Consider the following 24,637-nt stretch of genomic DNA (forward strand, 5'->3'; position numbering starts at 1 on the left):
TTAAACAAAAGAAGAAAAAGCCATATTTTTATCAAACATTTTTTATGAATTGACAAAAAAAAGTACATCGCAAGGAAATTGAGAAAAAGATACCAAATTTTGATGAATTATAATATTATTATTAAAAATAACGGAGTTCTTTAACTTGGAAAAAAATAATTTATAGAATTCTTTGGATAAAAAAATTAATTTTTAAAATAACTTTCTCAAATATATGAGTAAAGGCAAATTTCATCAGTGTTCCATGTAAAAATTCAAAAACTCAAAAAATTTCATGTGTAAAGTTAAAATTGGAATATATAACCTGAAAAATGATCCCAGATTTAGGATGTCGGTGTCATATAAGATAAAAGTTACTAACAATTGTGCTTGAGTTTTTTTACCAAAATATTAAATGTGCTTGAGTTTTAAATAATGAGCGACATATTAAAAAATTTTAGATTGAAATTATTTTATTTTATTATTATATGTTTAATATGAAAAAAAAAATCATTACAATTTTTTTGATTATCAATTGAATATAAGTCGAAACATTTTAACTTCTGATAATAATTTTTTGTCCTGAATATTATTAATCTAAATGTAATGATATTTTAATATTTAAATTTTTTATTGAATAAATATAAAATTATATATTTTCGGGTGGGTCCAAAGGAAGGCGGGGTGAGTCCGGGTAGTCTTGGGTTTGACCAAATCCACCCCAACTTGGACTCGTTGTCATCCCTAATAATAATATCTATGAGCTTGTGATGTATGCACATGTTAAAAATTCGATTTTATATAATTTTTTTGTGAAAATGCAGAGATTATATTAAAATTAAAGACTTAAAAATCGTTTTTGATAATATTATTTTATGTTATGATTGATAATTATTTGAAAATTTAAAGTATATATAAAGAAAAAGAAATATTTTATTCATATATGATAGATATAGATAAAATACAAATTTAAAATAAGTTTTATGATATTTTTTATTAAATAAAAATATCATATTTTTTATTTGAAAATATATGATATATATAGATAAAATACAAATTTAAAATAAGTTGTATGATATTTTATTTTTATAAAAATCTAATATTGTCGTATTTTTAAAAAAAAAAGTATTTTGTTCATAAAAATATATCGTAATATTAAAATTAGCTACTTTAAGACTCCTCAATATTAATAAGATGCTGGTGATATAGATAATATTGATATGATATGAATATCATATGTATAATATAGATAATTGATTTTTATTTTAAAATAATTGATTTAGTTTTGATTTTTCTACAAAATAAAGAATTTTATATATTTGATTTGGGTAAGATTTGTTCTATTAGAGTGATATAGCCGAGAAAAAATGGGAAAAATTAGCAAAAATGTTGAAATTATTTACAAGAACATGGAATGAAATCTAGACATAAAATTTAAGGTTGATAAATATTAGTTGTGATGGTTCATACAAAAACCGATTAGTGTAAGATCCTCATGCTTTATAACATAGTAGAAATGTGCAAATTTTAGTAACTATATTGGTAATTACAAAATTTTATTTTCCAAAACAATATATAGAATTTACAAATTTACAATAAGCAAAATATCTCATTTAAAATTTAAAATTCATAAAAAAAATTATGTCGTTACTAACATATATTTATATGTTTCTGATGAGTATTTATTGACTGAAAAATTTGTCATAAAAAAAATATAATAATATGAGTAAGTCTCTGATTAAACTAGCGAATCCAATCTCGTATAGACCCGATGAAGGGTCCATGGCTGAGTTTAGATGGACCCACCTCGTTATTATATGCCGGTATAAATATATATTTATATATAATTAATAATAAATAATTATAATTTTTTATTAATAAAATAAAAAATGATAGATTTTAACTTGTGAAAAATTATTATTAATATAACTTTGAAAAATAACATTAATTATTTATTAATTTTTTTATAATAACATAATTTTGACGAGTCCAACTCGGATTTGACTCTTCAGGTTCATGAGGTAGAGTAGGTCTAATGTGAGGTGGGTACACCAGTCAAAACGAGCCAATCCAAGATGGGTAGGGGTGTCAATCGGGTGGGGTTGGGTGGGGTTGGGTCGGGTTTCGGGTCAACCCGCGAAATTTTTTTTTTCAACCCGAACCCGAAGCAACCCGAAAACCCCCAACCCGAACACGAACCCGTATAACCCGACTCAACCCGTCTAACCCGTGTAACCCGAATTTTATTTATTTATTTTAAATTTTTTTAAAAAAATTAATGAAAAAAATTCAAAAAAATAAAAAATAATAATAATATTTTAATTTAACACATAATAACAAAATTTCCGATTTAAATTTGAAAGTTTAATCGTAGAAAATTAAAAGTATATTTACTAAATCAAATAAAAAATTGTTAAAAAATCAAATAAAAAATTGTTAAAAAAATAAAAATATGCAAAATAAATATTAAATTATGAAAATTTATCATATAAATATACAATAAATTTTGTTCAAACATACAATATATAAAAATATAGGTAATATTTTCAAAAAAAAAGTTCGCGGGTCAACCCGCGACCCAACCCGAAACCCGTCTAACATGGCACTAACTCGAATCCACCCAACCCGAACCCAACCTGAACCCGAAAAACCCCAACCCGAACCTGATTTTTTTCGTGTTGGGTCGTGTCGGGTTGACGGGTCGTGTCGCATTTTGACACCCCTAAAGATGGGGCTGGGCAAGTTGGACCACCGAAAACGCATCATTTTGTGGGCCGGCCAACATCTTGGCAGTCTAGAAATCCCCACCAAATCCAAGGTGAGTTGCGGGTTACGCGAGACGACCACAAAAAATAAAAATAAATAAAAAATCATTATAATTAATTAAAATTTTAGTTTCATAAATAAATTAATAATTATAAAAAAATATCAATAAAATTTATAATTATTGATTTCTCAGGTCTACATTTTATATAAAGTAATTAATATAAAAAATTATAAATTTCATTAAAAAATAAATATATGCCAATAAATTCATAATATAAAAAAATATTTTCTTTCAAGGCCCACAGGCCAATCCAAGCCCGCCTGGAGCTGGCCTGCAGCCTGGGCGGCTGAAACAACACACTTATATTGTGTGGCGAAGCGACCCAATCCGACTGACCCAATCCAAATTAACGACAAATTTATAAATAATAATAATATTTTTGACATAAAATATAATAATTTTTTACGAAACGACACGGGATTGGTTTAATGTGAGCCGAGGCGAGGCGGGGGCGGGTAGGGCTGGGGCTTGGACTTGACCAAACTTGCCCTATACATGTCTCACTGTTATACCTATGTGAGACAGTTTCACAAATCTATATAAATGAGACGGTTGGCCCAATTCATATTTATAAAGAAAAATAACATTTTGTGATATAAAAAGTAATATTTTTTTGAATTAGATCGAGTTGAAGATTTGTGTCACAAAATTAACCCGTCAGAGTCTCATAAGAGTTTTTTCAAAATATAAAATCCTCTGTATATAATTTTTGGCAAATACATAAAAAACAATTGTGAGTTTAACAATAAGATTTTGATTCAAAATTTCAAATAAGCCATAATTTTGAATTTAATAAAAAATATTATTTAAAAAAACTAGTTCTCACTTCCTTACCCAAGATAAAATTTACAGATGGTCCAAATTAAATACAAATAAAAAATTTAAATCAACTTTATATTAAGTTAAAACAATTCCAATAATAATTGTATGAGATTTCGAATACACTCAAGAGCTATGTAATTCGAAATTTATTAAACAAATAATATATCAAATCAAATCTATCGATTGAAGCATAAAGCTCTATGCATCAGTTCATTTGGAGGATGGAGATATGACGACGACTACGGAGACAAGGAACACATCAAAGTGGAGGAGGAAGAGGGGGTCGATCCATTTGACTTGATTAATAATTTTTGTTTGAAAAAATAAATTAAAAGATATCATTAACTTTCATGCATTGCTGGAGACGAAATGATAGAAATTAATAAAGACAAAAACTTTAATATAGATTTCAAAACAGTCTACACTTATCTTGTTTATCCTTGCAAATAATAAGAGTCATAAATGTGACGGAAGGAAATGAATATGAATAAAAAAATGAAGGGAAAATAATGTTCTCAACAAATTGACTGAAGACTGAAATAAAGTCGAGCTCGATCATTTGATCGGTCTCGATTAATTTGTCTACAGGATGCGAGACCCGATCTCCCAATACCCGTTTTGATCTATTTAAACCTGAATATAGACGCGATCCATACTTGAAAATTAATCGGTTCGACCCACTAAATAACTGTACCGGCTGGGATGCATAACTGAGGAAGCATATTGAAAGTATAAGTAGTAATTACATTAATTTATCTTGAGGATGTTACTGCTGCATTATTATTATTAGTTAAAATGATGAAGAGAGCTCAAACTGTAAAATAAGTGGCTTATTTATTTAGATGTTGATTTGATTCTTTAATATGTATATTTTTTCCAGCCAGCCCAATAAAAACAAATTACAAATGATAAACATGAATGCGAACATGATTGCCCTTTTGTCTTGTCAGCCACCCTTTGATATCTATATCTATTCCACATTTGTTTGCTTCATTAACTTACATATGGGGGATGGTATGTATTGGAATCCAATGAAGACGTAGGTTATTTTTCCTCATGAATCAAACATTTGTTTGCTTCATTTTTTCTATTTATCTGTTGTCTGTTATATATTTATTATGTATCAAAGTTGGTGAGATTCATTTGTGTTATAGATCACTGTTACAAGTCGTCCATTAATTTTATTTACATACACATCAAGTTAGAGTGCATCTTATTCACACACACAATGAACTATATAAATTTATTTCTTTCAAAAAAATTTATTATTATTTCTTTTCAATGATATCCGAAGGTTTTTACTCAAAATTTTGGATTGTTAGGATCCATGTGATTTTAGACTTTGCTTTAGAATTGATGTTTTAAAAAATACTTCTTTAATTTTTTTTCAAGTAACACAAGATATGGATCCCAAATGTTTTAGAAAAATACTTCTTTAGACTTTGCTTCATCAATGATTTTTTTACATAAACTTCTGGCACCCCTAAAGCTTTCCAAACAGCTTTATTGTGCTCTTTGCCGGTGTATTTCGGTAGAGTGAACTACATTTATGTGAATGTGTACCTCCCAATTAATTGAATCTTTATGAATGTAAAATAAAGTCGAGCTCATTAAATCGGTCTGAATCCTTAATTTATTAAGTTATCTTGGTTAAATGAAAGGAGCAGAGCTAGTTGACATTGGGATTGGTATGAATTTGTGCATTCAGAAAAGTTTTAAATAGGGGTGTCAAACCCACCAACCCGACATTGTTCAATCTGAAAAAATAAGTTTTGGGTTTGGAGTTTTCGGGATCGGGTTGAACCCGATAGTTGACCCGAAAAAAATGATCGGGCTGGGTTGGGTTGGGTTCGGGTTGACGCTAAAATTTTAATTTTTTTAAAAAAATATAATTAATAAATATTACTTACATTTTTATATATTGTATGTCTGAAAAAATATTTATTGTATATTTATATCATAAATTTTCGTAATTTTAATATTTAATTTGAACATTTTTTATTTTTAAAATAATTGTTTATTTGATTTAGTAAATATACTTTATTTTTCTACAATTAGACTTTCAAATTTAAATCATATATATGAGGGAGATTTTGTTATTATGTGTTATTAAATTATATTATTATTATTATTATTATTTTGAATTTTATTTAAAAAATTCAAGATCAGGTTATACGGGTTGATCGGGTTATTCGGGTTCAAGTTCGGGTTAGGAGTTTTCGGGTTGGGTTCGGGTTATGCAATTTTTGAATATTACTATTGCTCAACCCGACACGACCCACCAAATCCACCCGAATTGACACCCCTAGTTTTAAAGATGTTTGTATCTATTTAATTTGGATTCACTTATTGTGAATCGGACAGGCTAGATGGAGGACATAGGTCCAGTTGGTGCAGTAACGCTGGATATTCAACAATTACTGCATTCGTCGGTTTTTTAATCATTGCAACATATGCTGTCACGTCCCAGGGACGGGGTTAGTCGACACCGGCATTGCTCTCAAATCTACATTCGAAAACAACAAGCCTCAGAAGTATAAAATTCATAAACAAGTCTTTTTATTCATAATATTGAATATTTCATTGTCTTATACAAACTCAAATACTAATGTTTTACAGCGAAAATGTAAAACCAGACATAATAATGTCTTAAAAAATGCATCGGAAAACATAATTTAGAACTGAAAAATAACAGTCTTCTTCACCAGCCCAGAACTGATTCTGCTCTTCTTCTTCTAGCGTTTCTTCCTTGTTCTCATCTGAGATCGGTTTGATGGGTGAGTGATATGGTTGTCACTCAATAAACGGGGGCGGGAATAACTCTCATTTTTCAAAACCATTTCAACAAAAACAATAATACAAATGATATACAGAAATTCTTACTTTCAGAATAGGAATCAGTATTCAGGAATAATATGGTTCAGAACAGAAATCAGAACTTAAAATTTAGTAAGCAAGCACTGAGCACGTTTGTGAATATCGTGGCTTAACTGATATCAGTCTCCTATATGTTCTCTCCTCTAAGGGGTGAGGCCAGTAACCAGTAATCAAGAATCAGGAATGTTTCATATTATATATTCCTACCATTTGTTCACTAGGTTCCAGTGCTTCAAAAATCTGAATTCAAAAATACATATACTTTGCTTCAAAACAGAAATTATCAAACTGATTTGAAGATATTTATACATAAGCCCACTTACCGTAATTTGCTAGAAATTTCGGTTGAAGTCTGGAATCTGCTTTCTATCGTCACTGGATTTTACTGCTCGGAAAAATGCACTCTCTTAGCTCGAATTTCAAGTGATAATTCAAGTTTTGTGTAACACCAATTCAGAGATTTGATGATGTTATTTATAGGCCAAATTCTGACTGTTAGTCTCCCAATTAATGATCATAATCTGTCATTATGTGCCTTTAACAGCTTTTATTCCATGTTAACTGCTTCAGTTACAAGTCATAAGCAGAATCAGTAGCTGTCTGCTGGAGTCACACGCTACTGAACTCTTCTGCTGCTGGATTCTATCTGCTGGAAAATACCAGCTTCTGAAATATTAGTTGCTGCTGGAATTGTTAGCTTCTGCTGAAATTTTTGCATTGCTGCTGGAAATTCGGGTTCTCACATATGCGAAGATATGCCAACAATGTCTCACATACTTTAGTTTGTAAAGCTCTTTCGTTGTAATCGACATTCAAATGGTCTAAGGATAATTTACCTATTTGGTTATTTGAAGTTTTAATCAAAGATACTGCTGGTTCTATGAATGTGATTTCTTAAAAAAAAAAAAAAGTTATCTTGAAGATGGTACTGCTCCATTATTGGTTAAAATAATGAAATATTATAAGAAGGCTCAAATGGTAAAAATGACGTTTTTATTTAGATGTTGATGTAATTCTTAATATTTTTTCTTCCAACCAGCTCTCAATAAAAAAAAATTACAAATGACATACATGAATGTGATTAATTAAATATGAGTCCTTTTGTCTTGTCAGCCACCCTACCCTTTGATGTCTATATCTATCCAACATTTGTTTCCTTCATTAGCATATATTATATATATGGGAATTGCATGTATTCCGAATCCAATGAAGATTAGATTGTTTTTCTCAATCAAACACTTGTTTGCTTCATTTGTTTTTTTAATTTAACTATTGTGTGTCATTAGTAATTATGTATAAAAGTTAGTCCATTAATTTTGCTTATATACATCACAGTTAGCTAGAGTGCATCTCATTTACACACACTGCTCCATTAAATGTCCATGTTCAAATTTTTGGGGTTGAGCTGCTGGCTCTACTTTGGAAGCAGCATTTCTTTGAAAGCAGCGGTTCCCATTGTTAATGGAACCATTCGTATTAATGGGTCTGTCCCGATAGGAACCACCGACGAAGATTTCATATGTGCTACAATGGATTGGTGGCCTCCCACCAAATGTGATTATGGAACTTGTAGTTGGGGCAATGCTTCACTTCTCAATCTGGTACTTTTTGTAACGTAACTAAAGAATTAATCAACAGTTATGTAATGTCTTGCAAACTCCATGCTAATGTAACTCAACCTTAATTTATCTTTATCATTAATTCATCTTGTCTGACAGGACCTAAGCAACAAGATGTTGCTAAACGCTATCCAAGGTGAACATATTTTACTATTTATATTCTATATTGCGCAGTAAACAAAAGGAATTTCCACACAAATTTTATATCTAATTGCAGCTTTTTCTCCACTAAAAATAAGGCTTGGTGGAACTCTACAAGACAAGGTGATATACCAAATTATAGATGATCCCACACCATGTAAACAATTTGTTAAGAACAACTCAGAGTTGTTCGGATTTACCCAAGGTTGCTTGACGATGTCCCGGTGGGATGAGCTAAATAACTTTTTCAAAAGGGCCAAGTTAGCAACAATATTTCATCATTTGTATATATATAATGATAACAGAATCATGAATTTATAACTATTTCATCAATTCGCAGAGCAAAGGTTATCTTTGGTTTGAACGCACTAAACGGGCGAACTATTGCTTCCGATGGAACTTGTTCAGGAGCATGGAATTCCAGTAATGCAGAAACTCTTATGAGGCACACTGTGAATAAAGGATACAATATTCATGGCTGGGAGCTTGGTAGAATTGTTGGTTGATGTTTGGTGACATTTTTTTTGTGGGATTGTTAAAAAAAATCTTTAATTTGGCGACAGGAAATGAACTGAGTGGCAGTGGAGTTGGAGCAAGTGTAGCGGCAGAACAATATGCAACAGATGTCATCAATCTTCAAAAAGTAGTGGAAGATATCTACAAAAGCTTTGAGACTAAGCCGTTGGTTCTTGGACCAGGAGGATTCTTTGATACAGAATGGTACACAAAATTCATAAATGGAGCATCACAATCACTTGAGGTGGTCACACACCATATTTACAATCTTGGTCCAGGTATCTTTGCACGGATACGCGTATTAAATGAAATTAGTACCAATATTTAATTTAAGACAGTGAATCTCATATAAAACAAGGTGTGGATGATCACCTGACAGACAAGATACTCGATCCATCGTACCTAGACCGCGAATCCCAGCAGCTGAGGAGTTTGCAGCAAATTCTCAACAACTCCGGCGCTTCAACTGTTGCGTGGGTCGGTGAAGCTGGTGGGGCGTATAACAGTGGTCGCAATCTCGTCACCAATGCATTTGTGTTCAGCTTTTGGTAAGTTATTAGTTCCATTTCGTTTATTAAATATGTGTAATGTGTGAATGCAACATATGAGAAACCGAGTGATCATGTTTTGATGTTGACACTTATATAGGTATCTCGATCAGCTAGGGATGGCTTCTTCTTATGATACCAAATCATACTGCAGGCAGTCACTGATCGGTGGAAACTATGGTCTACTCGACACGGTCACCTTCATGCCAAATCCTGACTACTACAGGCATGCTTATAACTAAAATTTCATCAGAATATACGAGGAAACGAAATATATTTTACATAACGTACATAATGTAAGCAGTGCGCTTCTGTGGCACCGTCTGATGGGAAGAAACGTTCTATCGACAAGCTTCATTGGGACGAACAAGTTACGTGCATATGTTCACTGCTCCAAAAAATCAGTAAGCAAAACACTTTGTTTCTTCGATTCATCATTATACAATAACAGATATATGAGCCTCACTTTTCACAACATTGAGCCTCACTTTTCACAACATTGATCACAGTCCGGAATCACTTTGCTCTTGATCAACCTGGATAATAGCAGTGCTGTCGAGGTTGGGCTTTCGGATTTGGTAAATCGGTATGAAGATAAAATGATCAGAGAAGAATATCATCTAACAGCTAAAGATGGCGATTTGCATAGCCGAACCATGCTTCTGAATGGCCAAATATTAAGTGTAAATTCTTCAGGGTTAATCCCAGCATTAGAACCCGTGATAGTAAAGCTATCAGAGCCAATAATAGTTGCTCCATACTCCATTGTATTTGAACATATACCCTCCCTAGATGTTCCTGCTTGTAGGTGAGATAGCCAGCTACACGACCTCTTCCAAATAATGATAAGAGGTTGTAAGCAAGGAGAGGCTGACAATGAACTAATTTTCTTACAAACACAAATGTCTCACAAGCTTCAACGTTTTGTTTTGAAACTTCTCGTTTTTCTTGAAATCTTGAAGAAAGGTATGGGTTCACGTCGTTCCCACGAATCCTCTCAAGAACTGATTATACCAACCCCAAAATTAAGGATAAAATCAGTCCCTTCCACACTGTTTCAAGTAATCTTCAAATTTTCTGGCTCTAACCAATACTGTCAATGGATTTTACGGGGAAATTCAACGGAGTTAGAGCTTTTGGTACGGCATTGGTTATATCCACCTTCAAAATAAATCCGGTTCAAGCCCCGAATTACAGCCATTTCCACAGAAAATATGTTCCGTTTGAACGAGGCCTAATAAGTTTTGTCTATCGATTTCGGCCCGAAGAAGGCTGGCATAGTGGACATTACAAGAGGCGTGGAATTCTTGTGTCAGGTTATAAACGTATCATACTAAAAACCTTGCTTAATGAACCGTATATTCGCAAAAGTTTATAAACTACTATTTATTAGTTTTAATATTCTTGACACGTTAGTAATATCTTGTTTCCTCCATATCTGATGTCTCCATCCAACAACCAGTACATCGATTTTAATGTGGTCCACAAACACGTTTGTTACGAGAATTGTGTGATCCAAGGTTGGCACAGGAGAGCGAAGAATCTATCGAATCTTTGGAAAGCAAGATTGTTGATTCTTTGGATGAAATCGCGCTAGTTGCTCGATCTGTTTGTTATATTTAAATTCTTTGGAAAGCAATATGCATACACCACATGTGATGTGTGCTGGCCATTATATTATTTTAGCATTTTGATGAAAAGTTGATATTGAATGTTCATAGATTGTGTTGTTACTCCCTTGAGTTCCAAGTGTTGTATTGATTAATTAATCTTTACTTTTCCCACCAAAAACAGTAATAATACTATAGGATTTTTAAATGAGATATTAAAAAAAGCAATTTTTGCCTAAAATTTAGAAATTATTTTGAAATTAATACTGGGAAGATTATTTTGTATAAGATTTTCTACAAAAATTTATGTTTTTTATAATAAATTTCTGGATCAGATGTGATATAGTTATTTAAGTTTCATATAAGATTTGGATAAGATTGAATGATAAATTTAGGATAGTAATTTTTTTTAATATCTAATGTTAAATAAAATAATGATATTTTTGGTTTTAAATAATGCTATACAATTACAGCAAAGTTGGTTACTAAAAAATTTGTATCGAATATTATAATATACAATATTCTGTTTGGTTCATCGTGAAAAAAGTATTATTTAAAGTATTATTTTTATGACAAAAATATTATTTATTATTGTATATATAAGCATAATTCATGCATCTCACGGATAAACCGTTTCACAATAGACCTAATAAATGTTTTTACATTATAAACCAGAAAACAAGAAATTAATATACCAAAACAAAATTTTGAAAATTCAATGGACCTAAACTAAAAATTGGACAAGTTAGTGGAGAAAAATAACTTTCTAATAAATTAATGTGGATAAATCGGCTCGCAAAGCCTTCAATCGAGCTCGAGGAATGTACTATATGGTTAAGTCAAGCTAGAGTAGGATACTACTCGAGTTTGCCTCGACTCCGCCACACTCCTTATCCAACTGAAAAAAAAACTGCTATCCTTCCATAAAATCAATCTAATATTTGTTGATTAAGCAGATGGAAGCATGCATTTGTTTTGTATTTATAAAACGTTATTTTCTAAATGAACTTTAAGAAAATTATTTTAAGTTTGAAAACACTGACATGGTAATGAAAATTATTGATGTAGTAACGGAAAATATTGGCGTGCTCATAACCATGTCATCATTTGGAGTAAAATAATCGAAAATTAAAAATTAGCATGTCAATACTAAAGTTTGACAAGTTGATGACCTAAAATCAAAATAAGACAAGCTAGTGCACCAAATTTTTTTCCTCAATTTATAGCTAGTGTGTGCCCATTTTTTTGGATCCGACCTCCTTGATTTTCTAATTTTAAATTCTCAGTTCTTTAATTAAACATTCAACGTGCGATGACATGATATACATCTATGTAGAGAAAATATATGTTTTAGTCCATTAACTTATATTCTTTTATTTTGTTTTGGTGTACTGACTTTTCAATTTTCGGTCTTTGTTCAATAACTTTTGAATTTCGGCTATTTTGGTCCATCTACCATTAGAAATTTTAATTTTCGGGAAAAAAACTTCTGGATAAAGGTGATGTAGCCAAAAATTTGGAATTTTTGATTTTGAAGATGAATCAATTTACTTGGAAGCAGTTTAACATACAAAAACTTCAAACTAATCAAACCAAATTTACAAGTTCAATGCATTTCACCATAAAAAAATCAATAATTGTGACACTTAAATGTGCTTTAACCACCATCCAATCAGTGATTTCTGACGAAAATGGAACATTCTGATTGTAGATAGATCAAAATATCTGAAATTCAAAAGTTATTGTACCAAAACCAAAATTTTAAAAGTTAGTGGACGAAAAGAAAAAAAAAGCAAGTTATTGAACCAAAAAAAAATTTCCCTATCTATATATATGTATATAAAATAAATTTTTTTGAGTTTTTTTATTTAAATGGAAGTATATAAATTTGCATGGGGATTCATATCTTTAATCGTGGCAAAACTTAATATGGGCTTCTCTAGGAGTTGCTCATTTATATTAGTTAGTTTACAATTTTAGTCCTCTATAATTTTATATTGACAAATTTTATTTTTCACAAAAGTGCCGATATGACACTGTAGACGTCAACATGACATTACATTACATCCGTTCCACGTGAAAAATGACTAAATTACAAAAATTATTAAATAAAAAAGAGAAAATTAATTTGGTGCATGAACTATTGGTTAAAAGACAATTGGTACATGAAATTTTGTTAATGGTAAAATCGATACATATTGATTTGATTTCGCCCAAATTCCGGTTAAATTTAACTAATGTATCTATTTTACCCTTTATCACAAAAATACACATTAAGTTTTTATTTTATATATTATTGGATTAATTTTAATTTATCAAATGATCATTACACCCTTTTATTCACCGGAAATTGGTCCGTATCCGGTCAAAATGTATCATTTTGTCATTTATCCAATAGTTCAAGAATAATTTATTTTTAACTCAAGAAAAATCAAAGACAGTGGACTAAAATTGTAAAAACAAAAAATAATAATCAAATATTGTAGACTAAAATTTAATTAAATTTTACAAATATAAATAACCCAAACTAGAAAGAAACAAACATATAAAATCAAAATTATAGTTTTTCTAAATAAAAACACAAAAAACAAAAAAGAGATGAAGAACAAAAACCACAGCTGTAGCGTGGAATAATTATACAATATATATTATAAAATATGCATGAAGATTCAAGACAACATGGATGCACATCTCTCCTTCTTCGATTGACTTTTTCAAGAATAAAAACATAATGCTAACGTTGATGCGTTCCACTTCAAATCAATATTTCAATATTCCACGAAAGTAATGGCATCTTTTTGCAAAATATAAATATAAATATAAGGGTTTAAATTTTTTTTTTTTAAAAAAAAATCAAACTTCCCTCCTATAAATTTTAAAGAATAATTATCGTTTTTCAATAATATTTTTCTTCAATTTATTTTATATTATAAATTATAAAAATATAAAGAAAGTGTATGAATTTATATTATATCTGCACACTACGTGTCTGTCAAAATTCTAGTTAGAAGAACTGACGGATGAAAACTAAACCAATAAGACCTCCGAAAAACATTATACAAATTTCTCTAATTAAGTGAGACCTAAGCTATCAGATTTAAATAGGAAATATAGCCTAAGTTCATACATCTGTTATATTACAAAATATATCTACAAAAAATTGGTTAATACTAAATTTTTTATTGACTGGCTAGCAAAAAAATATAATTTGATGCAAAATATAATTGAAATATCGACAAAGTTTAAATACAATCCAAACGGTGACCGGGTTAGATTGAAAATTTAATATTACTATGAAATTTAATATAGAAAATAAATTATTAAGGTCAACAAGCATCTTAATATATGATTAGAGAGAGAATAGCAGCATTGCCAATTTGTTCACATAACTATTTGGGACAGATTTTATGGAAATCGCATCAGTCAAAAAGTAACGAATGTTCCTCCGATCCTCTTCTTAGACAATATTTATTTCACAAAATTCTTCAAGATTTATTCAGGAAGAAGCAATGCCTCATTCATGGGAAACCACCATTCAAGACCTCTTAAAATCCTGGAAAAATCTCATTTCTCCACAATCAAAATCCAGTTTTATTAGCCCAAATTTCATGAAGGGAATTCTTTCGATATGCATTTTCTCGGCAATATCTTTTCTTTGTTTCTCAGCTAATTTCCACGGTTTGATATCGCGGACCAGTTGCCCCGAATGCAGTCGAACCTTCAGACTCCAAGTAAGCCATGAATCGATCAATGGCCGCCTGCACGATCATCCAGAAAGAACAAACATATCCCACATTCTTTTTGGCATTGGCGGCTCAGCCGAGACGTGGGGCAAGCGCCGCCAGTATTGTGAGCTCTGGTGGAGACCTAATATGCACCGTGGCTTCGTGTGGCTCGACCAAGAGCCGGGGGATGGAGCCGAGCCATGGCCAAACACCTCACCACCGTATAAAGTCTCAGCGGATACCTCCCGGTTCAAGTACACCTGCTGGTATGGGTCCAGGTCCGCCGTGCGCATAGCTCGCATTGTAAAGGAGAGCTTTGAACTCGGTTTGAAGAATGTGAGGTGGTTTGTTATGGGGGACGATGATACGATTTTCTTCACTGAGAATCTGGTGAATGTGCTGAGTAAATATGATCACAATCAAATGTATTATATTGGCGGGAATTCGGAGAGCGTGGAACAAGATTTGACGCATTCTTATACCATGGGATTCGGCGGCGGCGGCTTCGCCATTAGCTACCCTTTGGCGGCGGATCTGGTTAGGATCTTGGATGGGTGCATTGATCGGTATGCAGATTTTTATGGGTCTGATCAGAAGATTGGCGCTTGCATGAGCGAGATTGGTGTACCTGTGACAAAAGAACTTGGTTTTCATCAGGTAATTAATTCTTCAACAATTTTGGATTCATAGTAACTTTTAATCATCATCAATTTCGTCGTAATCTGTTTAATTACCACCTATTGGTTTTCGTGGCGAAGTTGAAAGATTAGTTTCGGAAATTGGTCCAATTTTGATGTTGATCCTCTGGTTAGTCACATTTTCAGTCGAAGTGCAAAAATTTGGCTTATTTTGCCATTTTCGATGACGTAACACCGATATTTTCTAAAACAACATTGAATATTAATATATTATTTGAAATAAATAAAAGCACAGTTATTGCACAAGATTGAAATATTACTAATGAAAGAACCAAAATTTAAAAAAATAGGCCAATTTACGGAACAAAATTTGTTATTTTCCCTGTTTAATTATGGGATCAAGAATTGCTCTAATTCCGTCTGATCTAGTTGAAAATTCACACGCAATCAAAGCTGGCTCATCTTATTCTCCAATTTTCTAATCTAGTAAACTGTACCATATAGCTGTCATAGAATCATAGCCAAAAAGTAAAAAAATTACCCGAATTTAGCTCTTTTTCTACTGCCATTTAACCACCGACTATTCACAATGCAAAATTTCAATCCTACTTGGATAGTACATTCTCGTTTCTTGCCTAAATTAAGAATCGAATCTCTGTTCTATACACAGATTGATATTCAAGGAAGCCCATACGGCTTACTTTCAGTGCATCCAATAGCACCTCTAGTTTCACTGCACCATCTGGGCTACGTCCAGCCCTTGTTTCCGGGCACAACCCGAATAGACTCTGTCAAGAAACTCGTCCAAGCATACAAATCCGACCCTGCGCGGGCATTGCAGCACAGTTTCTGCTACGACCTGAGCCGGAACTGGTCCGTTTCGGTCTCATGGGGCTACACCGTGCAACTGTACCCGTTCTTGGCGACGGGAAAGGATTTAAGCACCCCATTGCAAACATTTTTGACGTGGAGGACTTGGAGCCAAGAGCCCTTTACGTTTAACACCCGGGTCATGAGCTTGGATCCGTGTCAACGACCCGTTACTTTTTATTTCGATGGAATTAAGGATGTCGGGGATGGGAGAACATCGACGTGGTATAAGAGGGGGAATCCTTATATTAGGAGGCGATGTGAGAGGGAAGATTATGCGGCTGCTTATTTGGTTAAGGGTTTTAAAGTATCGGCAGCATTGCTGGATCCTCAAGTATGGAATAAGGTACGTGCGCAATTCTCTCAAAATTTATTATAAGAGAAAATAGCAACTTTCCTCGTTAAGTGTAAATTATACTAAAACAGGCACCACGTAGACAGTGTTGCGAGATAATGAACGGTTCAGATCAAGTAGAAGGTGTTTTACATATAAGAATTCGAAGTTGTAACCATTGGGAATCCGTAACGCCACCATGACATGTAGCCACTTCTACAAGGTTGACTTTACGTGGCATGCGACGTTGACTTGTAGAATGTACAATTCTTCAAGGTGAAGGTACACCATGATATGCATCGTGCTTAAAATTGATAGAAATGTGTTCATTAAGTCACGTTAAATTTTGGAAACAAATTCAATTAATTCGTCAATACATATGAAATAGAAAACTGAATAAATTTATTTCTTTATTTAATCAGAACTCCTCCCAATATATTACAGAATTATTATTGGTCTTCTTTGTCTCTTTTTGGTGACAGTAAATAAATATCCATGACCCTAGCAGTCGAGTTAACACTCAAATCTTATGGAATAGGCTTCAAGCATGGCTCGAGTATAGTATTATTAGATATTCTTTGTGATACCATGATCGAAATTTCGATAATAGTAAATAAAACTTATTTCCTATTAGCTAAAAAAAATTTAAGATTTTAGTTTTATCGTTTCTAAATGTTGATTCACGTCTTATATGTGTGTGTGTGTATATATATATATATAGTAAGGACTTTTACAAAATATTTTAAATCAAAAGAAAGTAGATTAATTTTAAATTAATTTACTCGTCTGATTTTCAAAATTATGATTTTTTTAATTTTCCATATTAATATGGAATTATTAGTATTAATTACAATCGGTAACCAATTTTGTAATTTCATTTCGATTATGGATAGTTTTTATGTTAATCTAGTGCATAAACTATTGCACAAACGAAAGTGGAAACTTCAAGTTTAATTTCTATATCAATTTTTTTATATTTGATTTATTTCAATCTATTTTTATAAATAAATAATTTCTCATACATAAAAATTATTTACTATTCTTCAAATAATCCTTTACTTATATTCTAATAACTCATAAAGTACTATAAACTTCCAAATCCTCAACGTTTCCATCCTGAAACTCACGTCTCTTCTTGTTCTGATTAGAAATTTTTCGTCCGCTGTTGTATTCCCTTTTAAATCATAAAAAACAAAATATTGGATTCGATAACAAAGTAGATTATGTACCTCTAATACTTAAACATTTTCAGAAATTTAGAGAGTGTTTGTAACAGATTCTGCATTTAAACACATGATTAAATTTATAAATTATGAAAAAGTAAAAAAAATCAGAAGTGAGTAATGTTTTAAAGCAAATGTCAAAAATCGAAAATCAGAAGTTGGTAGTGTTTAATAAATAATTGATTTCAATATTAACTTGTTATTAAAATCATTTTTGTAAAAACGGAATCAACGTATCACCATCTTTTGAATTTCGATTAAATTGAAGAGAAGTTAACTCGAAATCTGGGTCAATACTAATTGATACCTAATTTATTTAAGTCTGAAAGCAAGTGTCACTTTTTTTTAATTGATAGCAAACACTCCTTTAATTATAACTTCTGATAATGTTGTCGATTACGTGTCTTGGGCTTCGGGAGGCACTACACGAAAAAGAAATCTATATTTACACAAATAAATGCTCTTACATTGAACATAAGTTCTAATTATATCTTCAACAAATATCATCTATTATAATACAGTCTTAGACTTCTTGATATTTTATAATATCGTTATAAGATATCAATGCCAACTCCAAAATTGTTTGGAATTAAAGATATTTTAATTAATACGATTTCTCTAGTTTACTTTTTTATTATTGGTTTCGATTAATTAAACAAGGGTTCTTGTTCATAAATCTATTATATTTCAAATACATTTCTATAAAATATTAACATCGGTAAACGAGCCACGAGCTGACAACCAAAATATAATTAATAAAATTTCTTTAAAAAATGCTTCTGTGCATATTAAATTTATAAGGCCCGCGAGCATCCTTGTGATATTTGCAAATAGGCAACCAGCATTACAGTTTACAAGGGAGATTCCCCATCTTTAAAAAATAATGATGTACATGTACTGTGTGTATTATTATTTTATTAATTTGATCGAATAATATTAAACAATTAACATGAAATTATTTTCAATTTATAAGAGTTGTTTGATTTTAAAAAAAAATTATATTTTTTTCTATATAAAATATGGAGTGACTTGATGAGGTTTTTAGTATGGTAAGAAGTGTAATTATGAAATTAATTATTTTGGTGTCATCTAAAGTACTTACTTTAAGAGTCTCAAACTTAATAATATAATATAGATATATATAATCAGATTTGTATAATAATTTTTACAACACAAAAATTTAATACAAAAATTTCATTTATCAAAATTTAATGATAAATTTAATATAAAATCTCATGAGATAATAGCAAAATATCGTGATATAATTATTATAAAAATTATTATACGATATATCATTTGTATTTTTAACATTATTCATCTATTGATGAGAATTTCTTGAAATAGTTCAAGTCTTCTTCATAGACATCATATAAACTTTCCGGATTGATTCAAGAAATAGCGATGTCTCATTCATCTGAAACCGCCACTCAAGAGCCCTTCAAACTCTGGAAAAATCTCCTTGGTCAACCCTCAAAATCCAGTTTCTATAGCCCAAATTTAATGAAGGGAATTCTTGCGATATGCATTTTCTCCGCACTTCCTCTTCTTTATTTCTCAGCTAATTTCCACGGTCTGATATCGCGGACGGCTAGTTGTCCCGAATGCAGTCCAGCTTTCAGACGGCAGGTGATCCATGAGGTAGTCAACTCCGGCCGTCACGATAATCACCAAAGAACAAACACATCCCACATTCTTTTTGGCATCGGTGGTTCAGCGGCGTCATGGGGCCAGCGCCGCCACTACTGCGAACTCTGGTGGAGACCTCACATGCACCGTGTCTTCGTGTGGCTGGACCAGAAGCCAGGGGATGGAGCGCCAGAGCCATGGCCGGATACCTCACCACCGTATAAAGTCTCAGAAGACACGTCCCGATTCAAGTACAACTGCGGGGATGCGTCCAGGTCCGCGGTGCGCATCGCGCGCATCGTAAAGGAGAGCTTCGAATTAGGTCTAAAGGATGTGAGATGGTTCGTCATGGGAGACGATGACACGGTTTTCTTCACGGAGAATCTTGTGAATGTGCTGAGCAAATATGATCACAATGAAATGTATTATATCGGCTGCCATTCCGAAAGCGTAGAGCAAGTTTTGACACATTCTTATTCGATGGGATACGGTGGCGGCGGCTTCGCCATTAGCTACCCTCTGGCGGCGGAGCTGGTTAGGATCTTGGATGGGTGCATTGATCGGTATGCAGATTTTTATGGTTCAGATGAGAAGATCAGTGGTTGCATGAGTGAGATTGGTGTGCCTCTGACCAAAGAACTTGGTTTCCATCAGGTAATTATTGTTTAACAACATTGAGATTTTTATTGTTTGTAGTAACTTTTTAACTTTCATTAGTTAAGTCATAATCTTTGTCATTTCTCCAAGTTCCTGATAATATCCCAGCTAGATAAGCCCTCTAAAATATTATGTATTGAACTGTGCGCGTAGCTGTCATGGCCATATCCATTAAAGTTATAAAAACATATTTAATCGAACTTCTCTTTCTAGTCGCATCATGACCCGTGATTTAAGCCACCACTCTTCACGATGCAATGTTTTTATTACCTCCAACAGTATTTAAGAGACTTTTTAGAACACATTCGACCAAACTTTGGGGAAGAAAACATTAACACATCGATTTTTATAATCTTGCTTGTGTCGAAAGCATACATGTATTGGATAGGATGATTTAGAATTTGAGATCTATGCTTGTCTTGGACTTTAGCAATGTTTTATTTTCATGATTTGTTAACTTTTTCTTTTGTTCAAAAACTATTAAATCCATAAAATAATATTTATTTGGAACTGATACTCTCATACATGACTCATATTATGTTAGTGTTTTTCCCCTTTTTAGTATGGACTTATATTTATGTCTTTAATATAAGTTTATCTTACTACATACATAAGATATGTAGGAGATCATCAGTAGAGTTGTCAATTTGGGTCGAGTCCGTCAGGTTGACCCTCCCACATCACAATTTTAGTGGGCTGAGTTAAAATTTTTTCAACCCACTTAAGGGCGGGCCTAGATGGGCCAACACGTGCCGACAAGGAAAATAAAAAAATAAATTTTTTTGCATTATGAATTTATGGTGATATATTTATTTTTTTTAATGAAAGTTATTAATTTTTTTTGTATTAATTATTTTGTATAAAATATAGATGTATAAAGTCAATAATTATAAATTTTTTTGCTATTTTTTTACAAATATTTATTTATGAAATGAAATGAAATTTTTAAATAATTATAATGATTTTCTATTTTGGCTTGGGGATTTTTAACCCTCTAGGATGGCGGCCGGCCCCCTCCAAATGATGTGTTTTTGGCCGACCGACCCGCTATGAGTTTGGTTCATTTGACGGTTGTAATCATCAGTGTCAAATAAGTAATATTCAATGAGTTTATTGGATGAAAAGCAAACACTGAAAAACTACAAGACTAAAAATCGAAACATATTATCTTATAGTACTAAAATTATAATTTTCTTTATTTTTCATGAAAAATAACTTTATTGGTTTGCTAAGTTGAGGTTTGGTTTACAAAATTTTCAAAATTTGGTTTTTGATACACTAGCTTGTAGTTCCGACTATTTTTGTCCAACTACTAACATGACATCAGACAAGTCAACAATTTTTTATTTTATGTCTATATTTTCAATGTCACATCAGTATTTTCTGTGTCATGTCAGCACTACTATAAAATAGGACTGAAAGCCAAAAAATTCAAAATTAGTGAGACCTAAACTGAATTTGAAAAATTAATAAATCAAAACAAAAATAAGAAAATTTAGTAGAGCTGCAGAAAAGCTATTTTCCTCTATTTTAATCTACTTGACTTGGCAACTTAAGTTCATCAATTTATTGCCTAAAATTTGTATTTTTGTTAATGAATAAACTTTTTGATAGTAAAACAAGATTTGTAATTTTTATGATAGTAATAATGTCCTAGAACAAGATTTCTAAACTTTATAAGAATAAAAAAAACTTTGTTCTCTCGCATTGTTCTGTCACAAATATCTCTCGACGGAGAAGAAGCGCGAGTTCAAATTCACATTAAAATAAAACTTTAGATGTCTCACATCTCACCTTTTGAGTCAGTTTTTTGAGTGGAGTAAAATCATATGCATGCACGTTGTAATCGAGAAAAAAAACTATGTTCTTTGCACAGATGGATATTCAAGGAAACCCGTACGGCTTACTTTCAGCGCATCCGCTAGCACCATTAGTCTCACTGCACCATCTGGACAATATCCAGCCCTTGTTTCCAGACATAACCAGAATAGACTCCGTAAAGAAACTCATCAAAGCATACGAATCCGACCCATCCCGGGCATTACAACACACCTTTTGCTACGACATGAGCAGGAACTGGTCTGTTTCTGTTTCATGGGGGTACACCGTGCAATTGTTTCCCTTTTTGGTGACGGGAAAGGTTTTAAGCATTCCATTGCGAACATTTTCAACGTGGAGGACTTTGAGTCCGGAACCCTTTACGTTCGATACTCGGGTCATGAGCTCGGATCCGTGCGAGAGACCCGTAGTTTTTTATTTTGATGGAGTTAAGGATGTCCGGAATCAGAAAACCTTAACGTGGTATAAGAGGGTGATCGATCCTAATAAGGGGATGCGATGTGAGAGGGAAGATTATACGGCTGCTTATTTGGTTAAGGGTTTTAATGTGTTAGCAGCAAATCTGGATCCTCAAGTATGGAACAAGGTATGTGCACATTGCTCTCGTTTTTTTTTTTATATTTTTCTTCTGGTGATATTATTTACGCCCCCACTTTTGTTGCATGCATTCCAGTTTTATAATAATTTTAAATATATAATTGAGTGATATATGACAAATCATAAATTACAAATAACATTAGTTGTTTCCTGTGTGCTATACTTTCTCTCAGTAAGTTATATATAATTATATTTTCACAAAATAAAACCAAAAGTTGTAAATGATGACATAGTCTTAGACCCCGCTTATTTTGCTAATCGGAGCATTTGATTAGGACTTAAACTAGTTATATTTCCACTCGAGTTTTAAAAATTTTCGGATTAATGATTTTTTCAATACAACGGGGTGGATGAATTTCCTATCTAAAATACATAATCTATCCATCTAACTGAGATTTGAACCCAAAACATCATTGAATTATTTATTTTGTTATGACTAATAATTAATTTCATTTTATTAAAACAGGCACCACGTAGACAGCGTTGTGAGCTAATGAACGGCTCAGATCGACAAGACGGTGTTTTGCATGTCAAAATTATTTGAATTCGTAACCGTCAGGACTTCGTAACACCGCCATGTACAATGTACAACTCGCACAAAAAAAACTTTAATTTACAGTGTAGACAAGGCTATTAAAGACCATAATAAATAAATGTTCAAAAATCTTTTAAGGGAAAAAGTAAACTGCAACTTTTTGGTCTTGTGTGTTTATTTCATTGCGATTTTGATAATCTATGTTTCTCAATTTCAGTCTAATTTATGTATATATTTTTTGTTTCAATTTTTGGTAATTTTTGTGGAGCTAGCCCTTGTCTACCGTCAGTAATTATCAATCGATTTTTTTAGAATAAATTTCAAAATATTACATTTGCGAAAAGGGTTTTCGACATTTACTAAGTAACAAAATTAAGGAATTCTCGTCAATACCCAAGTCAATTAGTCCACTCTTATTGGCTCAAGGAATAACCAAGAAGCGGGTAGGTTGGTTACCAATTGATTGATCACAATCGGATCAAGTTGACGTGCTCTGTAGCTTGGCAGCAACAAATATACAAGAGTAAAAGATACAGGAGAATACTGAGAAATATTCAGAGTAATCAAGCATAAGAATTGAGATACTGGAGAGAAAGAAAACTGAGTTCAAGAGGGTATCTTCTGTGTATATGTGAGAATAGATGTATGAGTGAATTCTGAAAACATTCGATAGCTTTGCATCTGTTGAACAATCCCATTGAGTAGTGTTTCCCACAAGTTAGTATCGTGTGTTGATCAGCTCGCCAGGGACTAGGGACATATCATGCATTATCGGCTTCAACATCTCTCGAGCTAATCGCCAATAATCACCCCGAATCCATACACAACATCAAAATGAGTAACCACTGAATTCAAGGTTCAATATGCAATGCAATGTTGTGCAATACATCGATGCTGTATATATATGCTGAAAATATGTGTGTAAAATATATTTTACTTTCACAAATCGATATTATGATGCGATCCGGGTGAAATAGACGAGACGGGTCGGGTGCTCCACCTTATCTCATCATTGACGCCGTCTGTGGGAATTTGAGCTCAAGACGTAGATATGGTTTCTATTCGAACATACGAGTCCGACCAGCTCGGCACTCAGATTTTATATGTGGATTTCATATGGGCTCAAAGCTCAGCAGCTATCCCGGATTGGCATAAAGAGCATTTGCTATGTACTCAGTAGTATACAACTATATTAGTCACCTAATTTAGCTCAACCAGAGAAGTTTCACTCTATCGGAAATGAATTCAGATTCAATATTTCCAGGTTAGTGATTTGGTTTTTAATAAAACTAATATAGCAGGAAAAGCAAAATCTTGAAAGTCCGGGAGACATGAGGCCCCGATACTATATTTTAAGTCCGGGAGATTTGAGGCCCCGACACATTATCTTAAGCCCGGGAGATTTGAGGCCCCGGCACCATATATTGAAAGACCAGGAGATTTGAGGTCCCGGCATATTATTTAAAGTCCGGGAGACACGAGGCCCCGTCATATTGTCTTAAGCCCGGGAGGTATGAGGCCCTGGTACATTCTTCAAAGTCCGGGAGATATAAGGCCCCGGCACATTATTTAGAGTCCGGGAGGTATCAGGCCCCGGCATATTGTCTAAGATCCAGGGCACTACACCTTGGCTCGGGGAACCACACCTCGATCA

At 32.5% G+C, this 24,637-nt stretch overlaps 3 protein-coding genes across 3 annotated transcripts; all 3 read left to right on the forward strand.

Moving 5' to 3' along the window:
* Nucleotides 1-7,859: 7,859 nt before the first annotated feature.
* Nucleotides 7,860-10,072, forward strand: LOC140960915 (heparanase-like protein 3). Its single transcript, XM_073419239.1, has 8 exons — nucleotides 7,860-8,106; nucleotides 8,224-8,260; nucleotides 8,342-8,525; nucleotides 8,606-8,754; nucleotides 8,829-9,059; nucleotides 9,140-9,329; nucleotides 9,430-9,733; nucleotides 9,839-10,072. Exons 1-7 carry the CDS (start codon nucleotides 7,882-7,884, stop codon nucleotides 9,569-9,571), a joined length of 1,158 nt encoding a protein of 385 aa, XP_073275340.1. The 5' UTR covers nucleotides 7,860-7,881; the 3' UTR covers nucleotides 9,572-9,733; nucleotides 9,839-10,072.
* Nucleotides 10,073-14,467: 4,395 nt separating this feature from the next.
* Nucleotides 14,468-16,852, forward strand: LOC140960924 (uncharacterized). The gene is made up of 3 exons (XM_073419249.1): nucleotides 14,468-15,321; nucleotides 15,973-16,518; nucleotides 16,599-16,852. The coding sequence occupies exons 1-3, from the start codon at nucleotides 14,548-14,550 to the stop codon at nucleotides 16,707-16,709; spliced, it is 1,431 nt and encodes a 476-aa protein (XP_073275350.1). The 5' UTR covers nucleotides 14,468-14,547; the 3' UTR covers nucleotides 16,710-16,852.
* Nucleotides 16,853-19,064: 2,212 nt separating this feature from the next.
* LOC140960933 (uncharacterized) lies at nucleotides 19,065-23,039 on the forward strand. Its single transcript, XM_073419260.1, has 3 exons — nucleotides 19,065-20,009; nucleotides 21,889-22,437; nucleotides 22,915-23,039. The coding sequence occupies exons 1-3, from the start codon at nucleotides 19,131-19,133 to the stop codon at nucleotides 22,990-22,992; spliced, it is 1,506 nt and encodes a 501-aa protein (XP_073275361.1). The 5' UTR covers nucleotides 19,065-19,130; the 3' UTR covers nucleotides 22,993-23,039.
* Nucleotides 23,040-24,637: the final 1,598 nt, after the last annotated feature.

This window comes from Primulina huaijiensis, chromosome 2 (assembly GCF_012295235.1).
Source record: "Primulina huaijiensis isolate GDHJ02 chromosome 2, ASM1229523v2, whole genome shotgun sequence".
Classification (NCBI taxonomy): domain Eukaryota; kingdom Viridiplantae; phylum Streptophyta; class Magnoliopsida; order Lamiales; family Gesneriaceae; genus Primulina; species Primulina huaijiensis.

Bases quoted from the DNA above. Each gene is read 5' to 3' on its own strand.
- LOC140960924 (XM_073419249.1), top strand. From the start codon at position 14,548: ATGAAGGGAATTCTTTCGATATGCATTTTCTCGGCAATATCTTTTCTT. The intron at 15,322-15,972 runs GTAATTAATTCT...TTCTATACACAG, and splicing joins AAGAACTTGGTTTTCATCAG to ATTGATATTCAAGGAAGCCC. The intron at 16,519-16,598 runs GTACGTGCGCAA...ATACTAAAACAG, and splicing joins ATCCTCAAGTATGGAATAAG to GCACCACGTAGACAGTGTTG.
- LOC140960933 (XM_073419260.1), top strand. From the start codon at position 19,131: ATGTCTCATTCATCTGAAACCGCCACTCAAGAGCCCTTCAAACTCTGG. The intron at 20,010-21,888 runs GTAATTATTGTT...TTCTTTGCACAG, and splicing joins AAGAACTTGGTTTCCATCAG to ATGGATATTCAAGGAAACCC. The intron at 22,438-22,914 runs GTATGTGCACAT...TTATTAAAACAG, and splicing joins ATCCTCAAGTATGGAACAAG to GCACCACGTAGACAGCGTTG.
- LOC140960915 (XM_073419239.1), top strand. From the start codon at position 7,882: ATGTCCATGTTCAAATTTTTGGGGTTGAGCTGCTGGCTCTACTTTGGA. The intron at 8,261-8,341 runs GTGAACATATTT...ATCTAATTGCAG, and splicing joins GTTGCTAAACGCTATCCAAG to CTTTTTCTCCACTAAAAATA. The intron at 8,755-8,828 runs GTAGAATTGTTG...ATTTGGCGACAG, and splicing joins TATTCATGGCTGGGAGCTTG to GAAATGAACTGAGTGGCAGT.